The sequence below is a fragment of the Ranitomeya variabilis genome, chromosome 6 (genome assembly GCF_051348905.1).
Source record: "Ranitomeya variabilis isolate aRanVar5 chromosome 6, aRanVar5.hap1, whole genome shotgun sequence".
Classification (NCBI taxonomy): Eukaryota; Metazoa; Chordata; class Amphibia; order Anura; family Dendrobatidae; genus Ranitomeya; species Ranitomeya variabilis.
The window spans coordinates 423,230,143-423,251,293 of NC_135237.1; the positions used below are offsets into that span (position 1 = coordinate 423,230,143).

Sequence of the window (21,151 nt, forward strand, 5' to 3'; positions counted from 1 at the left end):
GTCTTTCATGTGCTTTTAGCAAACTATGCGGGCTTTCATATGTCTTGCACTAAGGAGAGGCTTCTGTCGGGCCACTCTGTCATAAAGGAACAACTGGTGGAGGGCTGCAGTGATAGTTGACTTTGTGGAATTTTCTCCCATCTCCCTACTGCATCTCTGGAGCTCAGCCACAGTGATCTTGGGGTTCTTTACCTCTCTCACCAAGGCTCTTCTCCCATGATTGCTCAGTTTGGCTGGATGGCCAGGTCTAGGAAAACTTCTGGTGGTCCCAAACTTCTTCCATTTAAGGATTATGGAGGCCACTGTGCTCTTAAGAACCTTGAGTACTGCAGAAATTCTGTTGTAACCTTAGACAGATCTGTGCCTTGCCACAATTCTGTATCTGAGCTCCTTGGCCAGTTCCTTTGACCTCATGAGTCTCATTTGGTCTGACATGCACTGTGAGGTCTTAGGCTACTTTCACACTTCCGTCTTTTTGCCTCCGTCACAATCCATCGTTATGGCAAAAAAACAGATCCTGCAAATGTGCCCGCAGGATCCGTTTTTTTGCCATACACTTTAATGGACGACAGATTGCGACGGACGGCCACACGTCGCATCCGTCGTGCGACGGTTGTGTCGTGTTTTAGCGGTCCGTCGTGACAAAAAAACGGTCAATGTAACTTTTTTCGTCCGTCAGATCCACCATTTCTGACTGCGCATGCGCGGCCGGAACTCCGCCCACTCCTCTCCGCTCATCACAATGGGCAGCGGATGCGTTGTAAAACTGCATCCGCTGCCCACATTGTGCTAAATTTAGCACAACATCCGTCGGGTCGACGGTTTGCGACGGCCCCGTACCGACGGAAGTGTGAAAGTAGCCTTATATAGACAGGTGTGTGCCTTTCCAAATCAAGTCCTATCAGGTTAATTAAACACAGCTAGACTCCAATAAAGGAGTAGAACCATTTCAAGGAGGATCACAAGGAAATGGACAGCATATGAGAAATATGAGTGTCTGAGCAAAGGGTCTGACTACTTTATGACCATGTGATTTCAGTTTTTCTTTTTTATTACATTTGCAAAAAAAAGGAGATTATTGTGTACTCACCGTAAAATCTTTCTCTTAGCCTCTAATTGGGGGACACAGGACCATGGGTATTATGCTGCTGTCCACTAGGAGGCGACACTATGCATAATCTGAAAAAGATTAACCGTGGCTCCTCCTCTGCAGTATACACCCCTGGACGGCGTCAGCCTTCTCCAGTTTTGTGCAAAAGCAGTAGGAGGAATGTAACATGAATAACAGACATGCCTATAAGAAGGCCACTATGTACGAGCTCAAAGAACAATATGAAAACTCAACAGAAACAATGGCCCGAAAAGGGCAACAGGGTGGGAGCTGTGTCCCCCAATTAGAGGCTAAGAGAAAGATTTTACGGTGAGTACACAAAAATCTCCTTTACTCTGTCGCCTCATTGGAGGACACAGAACCATGGGACGTCCCAAAGCAGTCCCTGGGTGGGAAGCAATGGGCGAAAAATGTGTAGACAGGCCCCTATACTTGGGGCGGCACCGCCGCCTGCAGAACACATCTACCCAGGCTCGCGTCTTCTGAGGACTGGGTATGACCCCTGTTGTGTTTAGTAAACGAGTGCGGGCTAGTCCAAGTGACCGCCCTACACACTTGTTGTGCCGAAGCCTGGTGCCGAATGGCCCAGCAGGCCCCTACTACCCGTGTAGAGTGTGCCGTAATACCAGCTGGAAGAGGAGAATTCTTAAGGCGGTAGGTCTCTTGTAAGGTGGATGTGATCTACCTTGCAAGGGTAGCTTTGGAAGCTGGCAGACCCTTGCGGCCACCTTCCGGAAGAAAAAGAGAATCAGACCTCCGGAAGGACGCAGTGCTAGACACATATATACGCAATGCACTGACAAGGTCAAGCGCATGCAGAGCCTTCTCCACTCTATGAACTGGGAAAGGACAAAGGGAAGGCAGAGAAATTTCCTCATTGAGGTGGAAGTTGGACACAACCTTCGGAAGGAAGGATGGGACCGTACGAAGAACTACCTTGTCCTGGTGAAAAGCTAGGAAGGGCCGTCTGCAGGAGAGTGCTGTCAGTTCAGACACCCTGCGTAGCGAGGAGATTGCCACCAGGAAAACCACCTTCTAGGAGAGAAGGCGGAGCGGGACCTCCTTAAGGGGTTCCAAGGGTGGTTCCTGCAATGCTGTCAGGACAAAGTTGAGGTCCCACGTTTCTAGTGGTCGTCTGTAGGGGGGGACCAATCGAGAAACCCCCTGAAGAAAAGTCCTTACTTGCGGCTTGGTAGCAATGTGCCTTTGAAAAAGCACTGAGAGGGCTGACACCTGGCTCTTACACGAGCCCAGGGACAGTCTGGCCTCCAGACCTGATTGGAGAAAAACCAGGTAGTTTGGGGAGGGAATAAGGGAATGGGGTCTGGCCGCGAGATTCGCACCAAGTAAAGAGAACTTTCCAGGTACGGTCATAGATCTTGGCAGAGGCTGGCTTCTGTGCCCTGATCATGGTCCTAATGACGTACGTCGAGAGCCCTGCCTGGGTTAGAACCCAGGTTTCAAGGGCCACGCCGTCAAATTGAGAGCCCCTGAGTTCTGGTGGTAGAACAGGCCTTGTGATAGAAGATCCGGGTGGTCGGGGAGGCGCCAGGGGGCGTCTGCTGAAAGTTGTATGACGTCGGCGTACCATGTATGTCTGGGCCCGACCGGTGCGATTAAGATGGTTGGAACTCCCTCTTGCTTGATCTTCCTCACCACTCTGGATAACGGGGAGAGGTGGAAAAATGTACAGAAGCTAGAACTGGGTACAGTCCTGAACCAGAGCGTCTGCTCCTAGCAACAGCGGATTGTGTGTTCTGGCCATGAAGTTGGAGACCTTGGCATTTAAGTGGGATGCCATTAGGTCCACATCTGGGGTCCCCCAGTGATGGCAGATCTGGCAAAAAATTTTGGGATGGAGAGACCACTCTCCCGAATCTATTCCTTGTCGTCTGAGGAAGTCTGCTTCCCAGTTGTCCACACCCGGAATGTGGACCGCCGAGAGAACCGAGCCTGTGTCCTCCACCCAGTGGAGGATGTATGACACTTCTCGCATCGCATGGGTACTGCGGGTCCCCCCTTGGTGATTCACATATGCCACCGTCGTGGCATTGTTCGATTGTATTCTGATGTGAGAGGCTGCCAGAAAGTGATGGAAGGCCCTCAATGCCAGGAGCATGGCACGAATTTCCAGGATGTTGATGGGCATGGTCGCTTCCACTGGGGACCACTTGCCCTGTGGTATAGGTGCACTGCACCCCAACCCGTCAGGCTCGCATCGGTGGTCAGAACCTTCCATTGACCTGTGAGAAAGGATTTCCCCTTTGCTAGCGAGGTTGGCTTGAGCAACCAGTGCAGGGACCTCCTGGTTGACAACATTAACTGGAATTACCTGAGAGGAAAAGGATTCCTGTCCCAGGACTTGAGAATGGCTAGTTGGAGAGACCTGAGGTGAAACTGGGCAAATGGGACCGCTTCTATTGCTCAAAGACTCTCATGGCAAACCGGAGAGATCGAGGGGGTTTGCAGAGGAGGGTGCGAACTCCTAGGCGGAGAGCCAGTGCCTTGTCCCTGGGAAAGAGCACTAGACCCCTGGGGGTGTTGTATAGCATTCCCAGGAAGGTCAGAGACTGACTCTGGGTTGGTGATGACCTTTGTAGGTTGACTAACCAGCCCAGTGTCGGTTGTGATTGAGACGCTGAGCTCGCAGTCCTTGAAGGTAGGAGCCTTGATGAGTAGATCATCCAGGTATGGAACGACTACTATGCCTCTAGAGTGCAGAACGTCCATGGTGGCTGCCATGACTTTGGTGAACACTCTGGGAGCCGTGGCGAGTTCAAACGGGAGAGCCACGAACTGGTAGTGGTCCTGGTCGATTGCGAACCTAAGAAAACTCTGATGAGCAGGTGCAATCGGTATATGCAGGTATGCGTCTTGTATATCTATAAAGGCGAGATATTCTCCCTTCTCCATGGACACAATGATGGACCGAAGGGACTCCAGCGGAAGTGACAAACCCATACAATTTGTTGAGTTAGGTCCAGTATGGGCCGTACGCTGCGTCCTTTATTGGGGACTACGAATAGATTGGATTAGATCCTTCAGAAGCTCCCGGCCGCGGGAACCGGTACTATGACTCCGGCTTGAAGAAGCGAGGAAACCACTTGGTGAAAGGCACAGGCCTTGGCTGGCGGTTTTGGGGGAACAGAGGAAGAATCGGTTTGGTGGGTTGGAAGTTGAACCCTATCTTGTATCCGGAAAACACGAGTTCCCTGACCCACCTGTCTTCTGTAGTAGGCATCCAGACTTGCTGAAAGAGCAAAGTCGGCCGCCTACGGGTGGGATGTCTTCCGGGGTCTGTGAGTCATGAGGAGGAAAAGGTCTGAGGTTTTCCTCCTTTGGGCTTTGACTGGCCTGCTTTCAACTGCCAGGTCTTGTCCGACCTTTGCGTTGACCGTGAGTTGTCCCTGTGTGGGGAACAGTTACGATTTTGTGCTGGACACGAGACAGACCAGCCCGAGGAATTCCGAAAGGATCGGAAATCGGTTTTGTTACACTTCTTGTAAGTGCGTATAGGTTTCAGTTGAGGGAGAGAGGTGGCGTTGGATATCATTGTGTCCAACTTTTCACTGAAAAGTCACCCACTGAGATACGGGAGGTGAGTGAGGGACTTCTTTGAGGCTGCGTCCGCTTTCCATTCCCGCAGCCTGAGGATTCGCCGAATTGTGATGGCGTTTGATGCTATCCCCGCTACACCCATTGCTGAATCCAGAGCTGCATGAAGCATGTAATCTGCTACAACTGCTATTTGAACTGCTTGGTCCGACAGCTCAGGAGCAGATGCTTGGAGGCCAGCTTGTAAATTTTTGGCCCAAGCCAGGATGGCCTTGGCAGCCCAAACTGAAGCGAACGCGGGAGCCAGGGAGGCCCCTGCCGCCTCGAAAAATTGAACGAGCCATGCATTCTACCTGCCAGTCTGCTGCGTCCCTGAGGGTTGAGCTATCTGGCAGTGAAAAGAGGGTCTGTGCTGCTAGTCTGGAGGGTCCACTTCGGGTGGATCTGTCCATTCCTTGGTATCCTTCTGTGGGAAAAAGTACCTTGCCTCCAGATATTTGCGATTAGCGAATTTTTTCTCATGAGAGCTGCTTTTTAAGGATCGCTTTAACCTCTGGTGGTTAGAGAAAACCTTAGGCGGCTTCAGAGGTCCTTCAAGGGAAATCTTGTGTTCTTGGGCCTCAGGTGGCAGATTAGAAATGTCCAGCACCCGATGGATGGAAGAGATTATGTCCTCAACTAGCGCTGTATTGCAAGGGGGGATTGGGATCAGGGACCCCTCCATTTCCTTGTCTGAGTCGGAGTCACAGATGCCTTCCGAATCCTGTGTATCACTGAGGCGTCCCCTGCTGGGTGAGCTGGGGAGGAAGCCTTCTCTAGTCGGGGATTGTGGAGATCTGCATTGTCTGCCCCTGGAAGGGGACAGTCTAGATTACTTGGAACTACGGTGTCTCTCCCTAGAGGGGGATGACCGTGCTATGGGATGACGCAGATGGACTTGACCTATGGGTCCGCTTGCGTCCTGACCTAGACGTGGATGTGCCACGGATGTTCTGTTACTGAGTCAAGCTCTCCCTTTGCTGGGTAAGTCATAGCCGAAGCATGACTCTGCAAAGCCTGAAGCAATGTGGAGGTTTGGTTATCTATAGACTGCGTCATAGATTGCTACCTCTGAGTAACTCATTCCGGCGTGGCATTAGACACCGAAGCATTGGCAGGGACTTCTTGGGGCTCTGATGCAGTAGTCTGGATGCAGTCCTGGCAGTGCGTTACGTGCTGCCACTGGGGAGAGCGGTCCTGCAGGCTGTGCAGAATGCATAATAGCAGTCCTGCCCGGTTCTTTTGGAGCTTGAGCCCGGTATAGTGCACAGAGTGCAGAAGGGCTGGCCATGCTACAGAGGAACCTATAGGGGAGCCTTATAGGGAATATGGATTCACAGCCGAGTAAAAAACCCAGCTGTGATCTTACCCCACCAGTTTGCTCCTAGGTCCAGCGCCGAAGATCCACAGTTCTGTGACCCCCGGAAACTGGCTGGCCTGGTCCTGCTGACTGGGAGGTGCAGGGTTAATCCCTGCAGCAGAAATGGCCGCCGAGAAGAGGAAGGGGGGAGAAGGGGGCGGAGAGCTGAAAAAGGCGGCAGAGCTGTGTAAAAAAACGTGCCCTTTCTGTCTCGATTTGCCCCCTCTATGACACTGTAGAGTTACATAGTTATTAAGGTTGAAGGAAGACTGTAAGTCCATCTAGTTCAACCCATAGCCTAACCTAACATGCCCTAACATGTTGATCCAGGGGAAGGCAAAAAAAACCCATGTGGTAAGAGTAAGCTCCACCATGGGGAAAAAAATTCCTTCCGGACCCCACATACGGCAATCAGACTAGTTCCCTGGATCAACGCCTTATCAAGGAATCTAATATATATACCCTGTAACATTATACTTTTCCAGAGAGGCATCCAGTCCCCTCTTAAATTTAAGTAATGAATCACTCATTACAACATTATACGGCAGAGAGTTCCATAGTCTCACTGCTCTTACAGTAAAGAATCCGCGTCTGTTATTATGCTTAAACCTTTTTTCCTCCAGACGTAGAGTATGCCCCCTTGTCCCTGTCACTGGTCTATGATTAAAAAGATCATCAGAAAGGTCTTTGTACTGTCCCCTCATATATTTATACATTAACATAAGATCACCCCTTAGCCTTCGTTTTTCCAAACTAAATAGCCCCAAGTGTAATAACCTATCTTGGTATTGCAGACCCCCCAGTCCTCTAATAACCTTGGTCGCTCTTCTCTGCACCTGCTCCAGTTCAGCTATGTCTTTCTTATACACCGGAGACCAGAACTGTACACAGTATTCTAAGTGTGGTCGCACTAGTGACTTGTATAGAGGTAAAATTATGTTCTCCTCATGAGCATCTATGCCTCTTTTAATGCATCCCATTATTTTATTTGCCTTTGTAGCAGCTGCCTGACACTGGCCACTGAATAGGAGTTTGTCATCCACCCATACACCCAGGTCTTTTTCATTGACGGTTTTGCCCAGAGTTTTAGAATTAAGCACATAGTTATACATCTTATTACTTCTACCCAAGTGCATGACCTTACATTTATCCCCATTAAAGCTCATTTGCCATTTATCAGCCCAAGCTTCTAGTTTACATTAATCATCCTGTAATATAAAATTGTCCTCCTCTGTATTGATTACCCTGCAGAGTTTAGTGTCATCTGCAAATATTGAAATTCTACTCCGAATGCCCCCTACAAGGTCATTAATAAATATGTTAAAAAGAAGAGGGCCCAATACTGACCCCTGTGGTACCCCACTACTAACCGCGACCCAGTCCGAGTGTGCTCCATTAATAACCACCCTTTGTTTCCTATCCCTGAGCTAGCTCTCAACCCACTTGCACATATTTTCCCCTATCCCCATTATTCTCATTTTATGTATCAACCTTTTATGTGGCACCGTATCAAAAGCTTTTGAAAAGTCCATATACACTACATCTACTGGGTTCCCTTGGTCCAGTCCGGAACTTACCTCTTCATAGAAGCTGATCAAATTAGTCTGACATGAACGGTCCCTAGTAAACCCGTGCGGATACTGGGTCATGAGGTTATTCCTCTTCAGATACTCCAGTATAGCATCCCTTAGAATGCCCTCCAGGATTTTACCCACAGTAGAGGTTAAGCTTACTGGCCTATAATTTCCGAGTTCAGTTTTTGTCCCCTTTTTGAATACTGGCACCACATTTGCTATACGCCAGTCCTGTGGTATAGACCCTGTTATTATGGAATCTTTAAAGATTAAAAATAATGGTCTATCAATGACTGTACTTAATTCCTGCAGTACTCGAGGGTGTATCCCATCCGGGCCCGGAGATTTGTCAATTTTTGTGATTTTTAGACGCCGCCGTACTTCCTGCTGGGTTAAGCAGGTAACATTTAATTGGGAATTTTTATCACTAGTCCTATTGGCTGCCATGGGATTTTCTTTTGTAAATACTGAAGAAAACGTCATTTAGCATACTGGCTTTTTCCTCATCCACCATTTCACCCAGACTATTTGTAAGGGGGCCAACACTATCATTTTTTAGTTTCTTACTATTTATGTAGTTAAAGAATATTTTGGGGTTATTTTTGCTCTCTCTGGCAATGAGTCTCTCTGTCTCAATCTTTGCTGCCTTGATTTGCTTTTTACAGAATTTAATTTTTTGTATTTATTTAATGCCTCCTCACTACCTACTTCCTTTAATTCTCTAAATGCTTTCTTTTTGTCACTTATTGCGCCCCTTACAGCTCTATTTAGCCATATTGGTTTCCTCCTATTTCTAGTATGTTTATTCCCATACGGTATATACTGTGCACAGTATCCTGCACAGGTCCTATCCAAGATGCTAATAAACGTCTCCCATTTTCTTTGTGTACTTTTATGTCTCAGGATATCGTCCCAGTTAATTGCACCAAGATCCTCTCTCATCTGTTGGAAATTTGCCCTCCTGAAGTTTAGTGTCCTTGTCACCCCTCTACTACACATCTTATTAAAGGAGACATGAAAACTTATTGTTTTGTGATCGCATATCAAATATAAGGGTTGGGGGTCACTTGGGGAATAGTGGTCTGGCGTGTTGGTTAATATTAGGTCTAGCAGTGCCCCCCTTCTTGTTGGGTCCTGAATCAGTTGTGAAAGGCAATTGTCTCTCATAGTTGTCAAAAAACGATTACCTTTACTGGAACTGCAGGTTTCTGTTCCCCAATCTATTTCAGGGTAGTTCAAGTCCCCCATAATAATGACTTCACCTTGAGTCGCAGCTTCATCTATTTGCTTTACGAGGATATTCTCCATTGCTTCCATTATTTTTGGAGATTTATAACAAACCCCTATCAGTAATTTATTATTTTTTTCCCCCTCCCCTTATCTCCACCCACAGGGACTCTACATTTTCATTAGATTCACCTATATTATCACGCAGGATGGGTGTCATATTTGTCATCCGGGGGGCGGAGAGGAGGCGGCAGCTTCAGCTAGGCCGAAGCCGGGGCCTAAATTAGATGCCTGATGCCCAGAAGGGCTCCAGGCCGGCACGAAAGTCCGGGAGGGGGTCGAATCTGAACCGGACCCCCCCGGATTTAAAGGCAGGATAGCGGTGGGGCTATAAGCGGAAGGGGGGCCCAGTGTGGGGTCCCCCTGAGGCAGTATAGAGCTGGTGCTGCCGCAGAGACAGGGGTGCAGGGAGCCCTGTGTCTGTATTGTGCCATGACTGCCTGCACTCCCCCCGGCCCCGACAGGAGCCCGCAGCTGGGCTGGGGTCCCTGGATGCAGGCGCAGTGTGCTGGCCCATTACTGGGAGCTGCAAGAGTGCTGCCTGTACAGGCCCTGCCTGAGGCGTCTCAACCTAATGCCCACAGAGGGGGATTAGGGAGGGTGCTGTGTGACCATCAGGGGGCTTTATCCTCGCCTTGACCTCCACCCAGAAACCAAAAGGAATTGGGGAAGGAGGGGGGTCTCTACTTCGAACCAGCACCCGAGGGACTGGGGAAGGAGCGACATGGGGAATAGCCATCTCCACTTCAACTGGGCACCCCTGATAGGGGGCCGAGGAAGGAGTCATGCCGGGAGTCTCGCAGGAGACCCACTTTTCTTCATCTGTAATCAAGTCGGAAAAACTGAGTAAAGAAAAAATTTTTTTAGGTGTGCCTCCTATGCGACACTAAGCAAAAACTGGATAAGGCTGACGCCGTCCATGGGTGTATACTGCAGAGGAGGAGCCTCGGTTAATCTTTTTCAGATTATGCATAGTGTCGCCTCCTAGTGGACAGCAGCATAACACCCATGGTTCTGTGTCCCCCAATGAGGCAACAGAGTAATTCTACATTTCTGTTTTTTCAGTCAAGATGGGGTGCAGAGTGTACATTATTGTGTAAAAAATGAACTTTTTGAATTTACCAAATGACTGCAATGAAACAAAGAGTGAAAAATTTAAAGGGGTCTGAATACTTTCTGTACCCACTGCATATGCGATCATGCTGCAGCGCAGGTGCCACCGCCTGCCTGAAGGAGATTTTTTTTTGGCCATACACATGAATACCTAAGCAGAGAACCACATGGAGACTCCCCACAGGCCGCCCTGGAGCACGAGCATATCATTAACTCAAATCTGAAAATAAAGATGTATCTTTCAGGATACATCGGGGGCTTATCTACAGCATGCTGTAGATAAGCCCCTGATGCCGGTGGGCTTAGCTCACCTTCGATTTTGGGGGTGACAGGTTCCCTTTAAAGGGAGCGCTGGCATAAGATGTGTCAAATTCATTATGAGGCATGACAGTCTAAAGTATTTTGCACATGCTTCAACTACCATGCACCATCAACAAATGTAGACCAGAATAGTGACAAAAGGGTAACAGAAACCAGAAAAATCTATAATACTATGGACTTACCATCTGGAAAGGAGAATGGTTCATACTTAACTTCTTTTTGCTTAACCTGGCTTACCTAATATTTAATCAAAAAGAAACAAGAAACAGCATTAGTGCTACATACCAACATGTAAGCACATAATACTAACTGTCACAATACTGTCTGCCCTAAGGCAGGGGTCCGCAACCTGTGGCTCGCGATGCATGGATGACAGCTGTCTACCCGGTTATAACATTAGCACCACTATGAGGAGCAGGGGTGCAGATGGTGGCTTGTGAGCAGCCCCGCACAGAAGAGCAGATCTGGATGGGCATGTACTCATGGGGCAGATGGGGGACAGTATGGTAAGCTGCCAGTGAGTATGTGCAAACGATCAGGAATTAGCAGCACTTTGGAGGCAGCACATGTCTGCTCCGCACAAATCGCTGCCCGCTATTGAACACTTGTGATTCCGCATGTGTTCACTGAACCGTGTGGAATCACCGCACCCAATACATTATATGGGTGAGATTTATCTTGTGGAGACTTGTGTCTCCACAACATAAACTTACATGCTGCAGTCTGGAAAGACGCGCCCCGCATGTGCGTCTCCGCAGTTGAGCTGTGGGCATCTGTGGACGCTTAGTGGGCAAGGGATTTCTTGAAATCCCATCCACTATGCTGTAACATCTGGACACTGCACAAGTACGTTGTATCCAACCAACAGCATTTACGGATTGTGTGCACATACCATTAGAGAAGTGCTTGTACCTGGATGCTGTAGTGTGGTGGGAGTGCTTGATGCAAGGATACCGAATGGGGGTACTGTGGGAAATATTGGATGTACATATACTACATCTACATGTACTACATCTGCACTTAAACACACGGGCTGATGACCGGATCATGCAGCTTTGTATGAAAATCCCTATGTATTATAATTGCCAGACTTGAAATAAGCACTTTTCACCTATTGTGTCCCCCCATTTCCTTGTAGATTGTAAGCTTGCGAGCAGGGACCTCACTCCTAATGTCACTGTTTAAATTGTCTTAACTCGTACTGGATTTATTGTTTGTACATGTCCCGGCTTAATTGTAAAGTGCTGCGGAATATGTTGGCGCTATATAAATAAAAATTATTATTATTATTATCTGTATCAAAAGCTTTGGCTTTCATTTTACTGGTAATGGGGGGGGAAGCGGGAGCTTAGTTTTGCTACTCTGTGGGGGTGCGATGCCAAATGGGTCTCTTAAGGTCAGAAAGGTTGGAGACCGCTGCCCTAAAGGTGTAGCTGCACTAGTCTATGAGGCATAAGTGTAGCAGTATAAACAGGAAATTAGCTAATAATTTAAAAGGTGTAATCTGGCTCCGATCTCGAGCATGATCTGCAGGTATTGTGCCTCTGTCCTATTCATCATAGTAGGCTAATGGCGCAATACCTGCTCAGTTTCTCAGCAAACCACTGGGGGCCAAGTAATTTTTGCCTTGAATGTTCTACTAGTTTTTTGGGTATTCTGTAAAGACAATTTCATGGAGCCTCGCATGGACTTCAATAGAAAGACCTAGTGATGTCTATAGAGATCAAAAATGAATACTCTAATATAAACTTGTAGCATTTAGTCCACGCAGCGGTCTTCATCCATTGAAAAGTCAGTGTACTTTACCGTGATGGTATAATCCACCAACGTTCACTCAGTTGTGAATTTTTGGACAACATTGAGCACTGAAAATCTACAATAACCTGCAGCATGGTCTGCCAACACAAGTCCACTGGAAGTGCACAATATAAGTCAAAATTATTATCGTCCATGCGCTGCTACATGAGTTTCTGTCACTCATCTAAACATCTGCTCATTCATTTGTGTAAATATCCTGCACTCATTGGAATTGTTGGATTATTTACTTACTTTAGGTGGCTTATCCTCCAGATCCTTGAACTTAGATCGATAAGGGACCATCTTTTCCTGTAGATCCGGTGTGCATAACTCAAACACATCCAACATGAGGGGAAATTTGACATCCTGTGTAGAATTAAAGAAGAAAAAAAAGTTTAGACGATTGCCAGGTAGGTAGTAAAAAGTCTCGAGACAACATAGTAACATAGTAACATAGTAACATAGTTAGTAAGGCCGAAAAAAGACATTTGTCCATCCAGTTCAGCCTATATTCCATCATAATAAATCCCCAGATCTACGTCCTTCTACAGAACCTAATAATTGTATGATACAATATTGTTCTGCTCCAGGAAGACATCCAGGCCTCTCTTGAACCCCTCGACTGAGTTCGCCATCACCACCTCCTCAGGCAAGCAATTCCAGATTCTCACTGCCCTAACAGTAAAGAATCCTCTTCTATGTTGGTGGAAAAACCTTCTCTCCTCCAGACGCAAAGAATGCCCCCTTGTGCCCGTCACCTTCCTTGGTATAAACAGATCCTCAGCGAGATATTTGTATTGTCCCCTTATATACTTATACATGGTTATTAGATCGCCCCTCAGTCGTCTTTTTTCTAGACTAAATAATCCTAATTTCGCTAATCTATCTGGGTATTGTAGTTCTCCCATCCCCTTTATTAATTTTGTTGCCCTCCTTTGTACTCTCTCTAGTTCCATTATATCCTTCCTGAGCACCGGTGCCCAAAACTGGACACAGTACTCCATGTGCGGTCTAACTAGGGATTGGTACAGAGGCAGTATAATGCTCTCATCATGTGTATCCAGACCTCTTTTAATGCACCCCATGATCCTGTTTGCCTTGGCAGCTGCTGCCTGGCACTGGCTGCTCCAGGTAAGTTTATCATTAACTAGGATCCCCAAGTCCTTCTCCATGTGAGATTTACCCAGTGGTTTCCCGTTCAGTGTGTAATGGTGATATTGATTCCTTCTTCCCATGTGTATAACCTTACATTTATCATTGTTAAACCTCATCTGCCACCTTTCAGCCCAAGTTTCCAACTTATCCAGATCCATCTGTAGCAGAATACTATCTTCTCTTGTATTAACTGCTTTACATAGTTTTGTATCATCTGCAAATATCAATATTTTACTGTGTAAACCTTCTACCAGATCATTAATGAATATGTTGAAGAGAACAGGTCCCAATACCGACCCCTGCGGTACCCCACTGGTCACAGCGACCCAGTTAGAGACTATACCATTTATAACCACCCTCTGCTTTCTATCACTAAGCCAGTTACTAACCCATTTACACACATTTTCCCCCAGACCAAGCATTCTCATTTTGTGTACCAACCTCTTGTGCGGTACGGTATCAAACGCTTTGGAAAAATCGAGATATACCACGTCCAATGACTCACCGTGGTCCAGCCTATAGCTTACCTCTTCATAAAAACTGATTAGATTGGTTTGACAGGAGCGATTTCTCATAAACCCATGCTGATATGGAGTTAAACAGTTATTCTCATTGAGATAATCCAGAATAACATCCTTCAGAAACCCTTCAAATATTTTACCAACAGTAGAGGTTAGACTTACTGGCCTATAATTTCCAGGTTCACTTTTAGAGCCCTTTTTGAATATTGGCACCACATTTGCTATGCGCCAGTCCTGCGGAACAGACCCCGTCGCTATAGAGTCCCTAAAAATAAGAAATAATGGTTTATCTATTACATTACTTAGTTCTCTTAGTACTCGTGGGTGTATGCCATCCGGACCCGGAGATTTATCTATTTTAATCTTATTTAGCCGGTTTCGCACCTCTTCTTGGGTTAGATTGGTGACCCTTAATATAGGGTTTTCATTGTTTCTTGGGATTTCACCTAGCATTTCATTTTCCACCGTGAATACCGTGGAGAAGAAGGTGTTTAATATGTTAGCCTTTTCCTCGTCATCTACAACCATTCTTTCCTCACTATTTTTTAAGGGGCCTACATTTTCAGTTTTTATTCTTTTACTATTGATATAGTTGAAGAACAGTTTGGGATTAGTTTTACTCTCCTTAGCAATGTGCTTCTCTGTTTCCTTTTTGGCAGCTTTAATTAGTTTTTTAGATAAAGTATTTTTCTCCCTATAGTTTTTTAGAGCTTCAATGGTGCCATCCTGCTTTAGTAGTGCAAATGCTTTCTTTTTACTGTTAATTGCCTGTCTTACTTCTTTGTTTAGCCACATTGGGTTTTTCCTATTTCTAGTCCTTTTATTCCCACAAGGTATAAACCGCTTACAGTGCCTATTTAGGATGTTCTTAAACATTTCCCATTTATTATCTGTATTCTTATTTCTGAGGATATTGTCCCAGTCTACCAGATTAAGGGCATCTCTAAGCTGGTCAAACTTTGCCTTCCTAAAGTTCAGTGTTTTTGTGACTCCCTGACAAGTCCCCCTAGTGAAAGACAGGTGAAACTGTACAATATTATGGTCACTATTTCCTAGATGCCCGACCACCTGCAGATTTGTTATTCTGTCAGGTCTATTAGATAGTATTAGGTCTAAAAGTGCTGCTCCTCTGGTTGGATTCTGCACCAATTGTGAAAGATAATTTTTCTTGGTTATTAGCAGAAACCTGTTGCCTTTATGGGTTTCACAGGTTTCTGTTTCCCAGTTAATATCCGGGTAGTTAAAGTCCCCCATAACCAGGACCTCATTATGGGTTGCAGCTTCATCTATCTGCTTTAGAAGTAGACTTTCCGTGATTTCTGTTATATTTGGGGGTTTGTAACAGACCCCAATGAGAATTTTGTTACCATTTTTCCCTCCATGAATTTCGACCCATATGGACTCGACATCCTCATTCCCTTCGCTAATATCCTCCCTTAAAGTGGACTTTAGACAAGACTTTACATAGAGACAAACCCCTCCTCCTCTTCGATTTTTACGATCCTTTCTAAACAGACTGTAACCCTGTAAGTTAACTGCCCAGTCATAGCTTTCATCTAACCATGTCTCGGTTATTCCCACTATGTCAAAGTTACCTGTAGATATTTCTGCTTCTAGTTCTTCCATCTTGTTTGTCAGGCTTCTGGCGTTTGCGAGCATGCAGTTTAGAGGATTTTGTTTTGTTCCAATCTCCTCGCTGTGGATTGTTTTAGAAATGTTCTTACCTCCCTTCTGAGTATGTTTTCCTGGGTCTTCTTTGTTCGAGTCTAATGTTTTTCTTCCCGTCCCCTCTTCTTCTAGTTTAACGCCCTCCTGATGAGTGTAGCGAGTCTTCTGGCGAATGTGTGTTTCCCAGGTTTGTTGAGGTGTAGTCCGTCTCTGGCGAGGAGTCCATCGTACAAGTAATTCACACCGTGGTCCAGGAATCCGAATCCTTGTTGTCTGCACCATCGTCTTAGCCAGTTGTTCACATCAAGGATCCTGTTCCATCTCCTGGTGCCATGCCCGTCTACTGGAAGGATAGAAGAAAAAACTACCTGTGCATCCAGCTCCTTTACTTTCTTCCCCAACTCTTCAAAGTCCTTGCAGATTGTCGGTAGGTCCTTCCTTGCCGTGTCATTGGTGCCAACATGTATCAGAAGAAATGGGTGGACGTCCTTGGAGCTGAAGAGCTTTGGTATCCTATCAGTCACATCCTTGATCATCGCACCTGGAAGGCAGCATACTTCTCTTGCAGTTATGTCCGGTCTGCAGATGGCTGCTTCTGTGCCTCTCAGTAGTGAGTCTCCCACCACCACCACTCTTCGTTGCTTCTTGGCTGTACTTTTTGCTGTCACTTGTTGCTGTGTACCCTTTTCTTTTTTGCTTTCTGGTATTGCTTCGTCCTTAGGTGTGCCATCTTCATCCTCTACAAAGATTTGATATCGGTTCTTCAGTTGTGTGGTTGGTGATTTCTCCATGGTCTTCTTGCTTCTTTTGGTCACATGCTTCCACTCATCTGCTTTTGGAGGTTCTCTGACACTTTTTTCACCTTCTGTGACCAGTAGAGATGCTTCTGTTCTGTCTAGGAAGTCTTCATTCTCTTTGATGAGTTTCAAAGTTGCTATTCTTTCTTCCAGACCCCGCACCTTTTCTTCTAAAAGGGCCACTAGTCTACACTTCTGACAGGTGAAATTGGATTCTTCTTCTGGTCGATCTGTGAACATGTAGCACATGCTGCAGCTCACCATGTAGGTTGTCACATCTGCCATGTTGCTCCTAGATCCTGCTGACTTGCTGTGTGTTTTCCTTCTTGTGTAATCTACTCAGCCAAGCTTTCTTGCAATAATGTCCTACAGGCAAAAATTCTTGAATCCCTGGTTTGGTGATGCTTTCCAAGCAGCTGGTCCCGGCTGTACCCAACGATCTTCTTGCTGAGGGAGACTCTTCGCTTTTCCCAGAAGGCACCTGGAATATGCAAATTATCCTCCTCAAGCTTGAATCCCTGGTTTGGTGATGCTTTCCAAGCAGCTGGTCCCGGCTGTACCCAACGATCTTCTTGCTGAGGGAGACTCTTCGCTTTTCCCAGAAGGCACCTGGAATATGCAAATTATCCTCCTCAAGCTTGAATCCCTGGTTTGGTGATGCTTTCCAAGCAGCTGGTCCCGGCTGTACCCAACGATCTTCTTGCTGAGGGAGACTCTTCGCTTTTCCCAGAAGGCACCTGGAATATGCAAATTATCCTCCTCAAGCTTGAATCCCTGAACGCTAATATTTTCTTGATGAGTTTATATAGGAGCTGTGCTTTGTATCCAGGTCCCAATTAAATGAGCCTCAATTGGAAGGCATGGCTTTTCAATACAGTGCTGTGAAAAAGGGTGTGCCCCTTCCTGATTTCCTTTTTTTTTTTTTTTTTGTATGTTTGACACACTTAAATGTTTCAAATCAGCAAACAAATGTAAATATTTGACAAAGATAACATAAGTAATCACAAAATGCAGTTTATAAATGAAGGTCTTTATTATTAATGGAAAAAGAAATCCAAACCTACAGGGTCCTGTGTGTGAGAAAGCGATTGCCCCTAAACCTAATAACTGGTTGGGCCACACTTAGCAGCAACAACTGCAATCACGCGATTGTGATAACTGGCAGTGTTCTGTCTCCGCCTTCTAAGGCTATGTTCACACGATCCTTTTTTCGCTGCGGATCCGCAGCGGATTTGCAGCTGCGGATCCGCAGACGTTTTCCATGCAGGGTACAGTACAATGTTACCCTATGGAAAACTAAATCCGCTGTGCCCACTATCCTTTTTTCGGCTTGAAAATCAGCGCGGATTTTCAGCGGAAAAAAAGAAGTACCATGTCAATTCTGTCTGCGGATTCCGCAGCGGGTTTCCACCTGCACCAATAGGAAAATGCAGCTGGAAACCCGCAGTAGAAAAAGGACTGAAAACCGCAGTGAAAACCACCGCAGGTTTGGCACTGCGGTTTTCACAAATCAGGACCTGAAAAATCCGCAGCGAAAAAAAGGATCGTGTGAACAAGCCCTCATTTGTTCATACCTTTATTTGTTTGTAGTGTTCTGGCTCTCTCTAGCGGTCAGAGTCATGTTCACACTTCTATTTCTGATTTTTCTATTTTTCCATGTCTGATTCTCCTCCCCCTTTGCAAAGCATTATGGTAGCTCAACCACAGACAAGTGTGAAAAATAGAACGGCACTAGAGCAATGCAAATTCCAATAGACAGGACTGAAGGTGGACAGCTGGTAATCAGGCGTCACGAATGCTAAGGGGTTTGGTGCTCTGCATGAAAATGTCAAGCAAAAATCCAAGTTCAAAGAAGAAAAGAATATGCGGCACTCACCCCAAGATAGCAGTGAAGTTCGTGGACTTTATTGGAGAAAATATATGAAATACATCCGTCAGGACATCAGAAGTGCAGGTATACAGGAGGGTGCGGTATTGGAGTACGGACGACGGCCGTTTCGCACACAAATGTGCTTCAACGGGTCCAGAAACTTCACTGCTATCTTGGGGTGAGTGCCGCATTTTCTTTTCTTCTTTGAACTTGGATTATGGTAGCTCAGCCTACATCTCCCTCCATTTTCTTTCACTTCCTACAGTTTGCCTTCAAGGAAAGAGACTTGCACTTCATCCTCCTTGCGATTGCATTGCCGGTATGTCTTTATACTTTCTGTAGATAATTTCTGCTCTATTCTATATTAGCCCAGCTTAGTCAGTTGTACCCTAGTTCAGTTACTAGCTTTCTAAAATGTTTATGCATAATGTACATCATGTGTAGTATGTATTTCTTCTATACCATGCACTGATTGTATGTATATCATTGTTTACAGTTTCACCGCATCAATATACCACTACGTTTAATAAAGCACAGACTCAACCACAGTCTCCTTATTGGACTCCGGTATAGCTACGTGAGCCTGCCTTATTTAGTGAGGCCAGAACAGTGAAACGGCAGCCATCCAACTAGTGGGATTCAAGTCACCGGCTACACAGACTAAATACAGCTACAGCAATCTCTGCACAGCCAAGCACTTTCCCAAGACACCATGTCTCACAAATCACACAGGACAAGATCTGTTACTTCCGTCTCCTCAAAGACAACATCCATCAGCAGCACGGTCACCATTGCCCGCGCAAATGGTGATGCCGCTAAAATGCGAGCGAGCTTTGCTGACCAAGAGATGCAACTTAAATTAGAGAAAGCACGCCTGGATGACCAAGAGAGAAGGTCACAGTTAGAGAAGGCATGTGTGGATGCCGCTTTAGAAAGCCTAGCAGCAAAAAGGGAAGCTGCCGCAGCCCTTGCCTAAGCAGAATCACTAGAAGCCGCGCTAAACCCCAAGCTGCATAGCTGAAGTAGTATGTCGAGTCTGGAGTTTCCACTGCAAGACTCACCACAATGCATGAGCGAGAGTCGTCATGAGGCTCAGCTCCAAGACAGAAACAAACTCGAAAACGTGAGGCAAAACAACTCTGCTAATGACTACCTTGCCCCTCACCAGGTAACCAGCGTGGATCACCCTGCTGACACACCGTACGTCAGACCGAAGCAATACAACACCGGCTGGCGCCACCCTGAGGACACTAACAGGTACGAAAGCCCCTCACATCACTATCAGGGCAACCCATCATCAGTGTACTCCGCTGACAACCGGTTCACGCCAGAATTTGCCAAGTTCTTCACACGACGTGAACTGGTTGCCAAGGGACTCATGAAGTTCACTGACCAGGCTGAAGGTTACAGAGCTTGGAAAGCTTCCTTCCAAAATGTCATTAGAGACTTGGGGCTACAACACAGGGAAGAGGTAGACCTGTTAGTCAAATACCTGGGAGAAGAGTCAGTCAAACACGCAGTAAGGATCAGAGACGTTAATATAAACCGCCCTGAGACTGGCCTCAAAGAGATCTGGAAGAGGCTGGATGAATGTTACGGCTCAGCAGAAGTAAAAAAGAATCGATGACTTCCCTAAAATTTCTAAGAAAGGTCTCCAGAAACTTAGAGAACTAAGCGACCTGCTAATGGAAGTCCAAGTTGCCAAATATGAAGACGACCTACAGGGACTTGCATTCCTCGACACAGCCAGAGGTGTTAACCCTATAGTCCAAAAGTTTTCCTACAATCTACAGAAGAGGTGGCTCACACATGGTTCCACGTACAAATACAAACAGTGTTCCCTTTCCTCCCTTCTCCATGTTTGTAGACTTTATACACCAACAAGCGAGAATTAGAAACCATCCCAGCCTTGACTTTGCAATGCCATATGCCACACCATCACCACCTGCAAATCCACGCAGAACATCTGTAGCAGTACACAAGACTTATGTTTCTTCTCCAGGTTCTAATTACAGGTCTGCTGGCTGCTCCCAATCAGACACAAAGGTGCAGGACCCTGACAAGCACTGCCCACTTCATCAGAAGCCTCATACTCTCCTGAAATGCAGAGCCTTCAGAGGAAAATCTATGTCACGGGCAGCACGGTGGCGCAGTGATAGCACAGCAGCCTTGCCGCGCTGGATTCCTGGGATCAAGCCCCACTAAGGACAACATCTGCAAAGAGTTTGTATGTTCTCTCCGTGTTTGCGTGGGTTTCCTCCGGGTACTCTGGTTTCCTCCCACATTCCAAAGACATACTGATAGGGAATTTAGATTGTGAGCCCCAACGGGGGACAGCGACGATAATGTGTGCAAACTGCAAAGCGCTGCGGAATATGTTAGCTAGCGCTATGTAAAAAAAAAAGGAGATTTTTGTGTACTCACCGTAAAATCTTTCTCTTAGCCTCTAATTGGGGGACACAGGACCATGGGTGTTATGCTGCTGTCCACTAGGAGGCGACACTATGCATAATCTGAAAAAGATTAACCGTGGCTCCTCCTGTGCAGTATACACCCCTGGGCGGCATCAGCCTTCTCCAGTTTTGTGCAAAAGCAGTAGGAGTAACGTAACATGAATAACATAATTATGCCTGTAAGAAGGCAACTATGTACGAGCTCAAGAAACCAATATGAGAACTCAACAGTTACAACGGCCCGGAAAGGGCAACAGGGTGGGAGCTGTGTCCCCCAATTAGAGGCTAAGAGAAAGATTTTACGGTGAGTACACAAAAATCTCCTTTACTCTGTCGCCTCATTGGGGGACACAGGACCATGGGACGTCCTAAAGCAGTCCCTGGGTGGGAAGCAATGGACGAATATTGTGCAGACAGGCCCCTATACTTAGGGCACCGCCGCCTGCAGGACACATCTACCCAGGCTCGCGTCCGCTGAGGACTGGGTATGAACCCTGTAGTGTTTAGTAAACGTGTGTAAGCTAGTCCAA

At 46.4% G+C, this 21,151-nt stretch overlaps 1 protein-coding gene across 1 annotated transcript in view; it reads right to left on the reverse strand.

Moving 5' to 3' along the window:
- USP14 (ubiquitin specific peptidase 14) overlaps positions 1-21,151 on the reverse strand; it is a 92,824-nt gene that overhangs the window by 10,548 nt on the left and 61,125 nt on the right. The window contains exons 13-14 of the mRNA XM_077270328.1: positions 12,410-12,523; positions 10,543-10,597 (exon numbers count right to left, since the gene is read on the reverse strand). Coding sequence (XP_077126443.1) covers positions 10,543-10,597; positions 12,410-12,523 — 169 coding nt within the window. The remainder of the gene's footprint in view (positions 1-10,542; positions 10,598-12,409; positions 12,524-21,151) is intronic.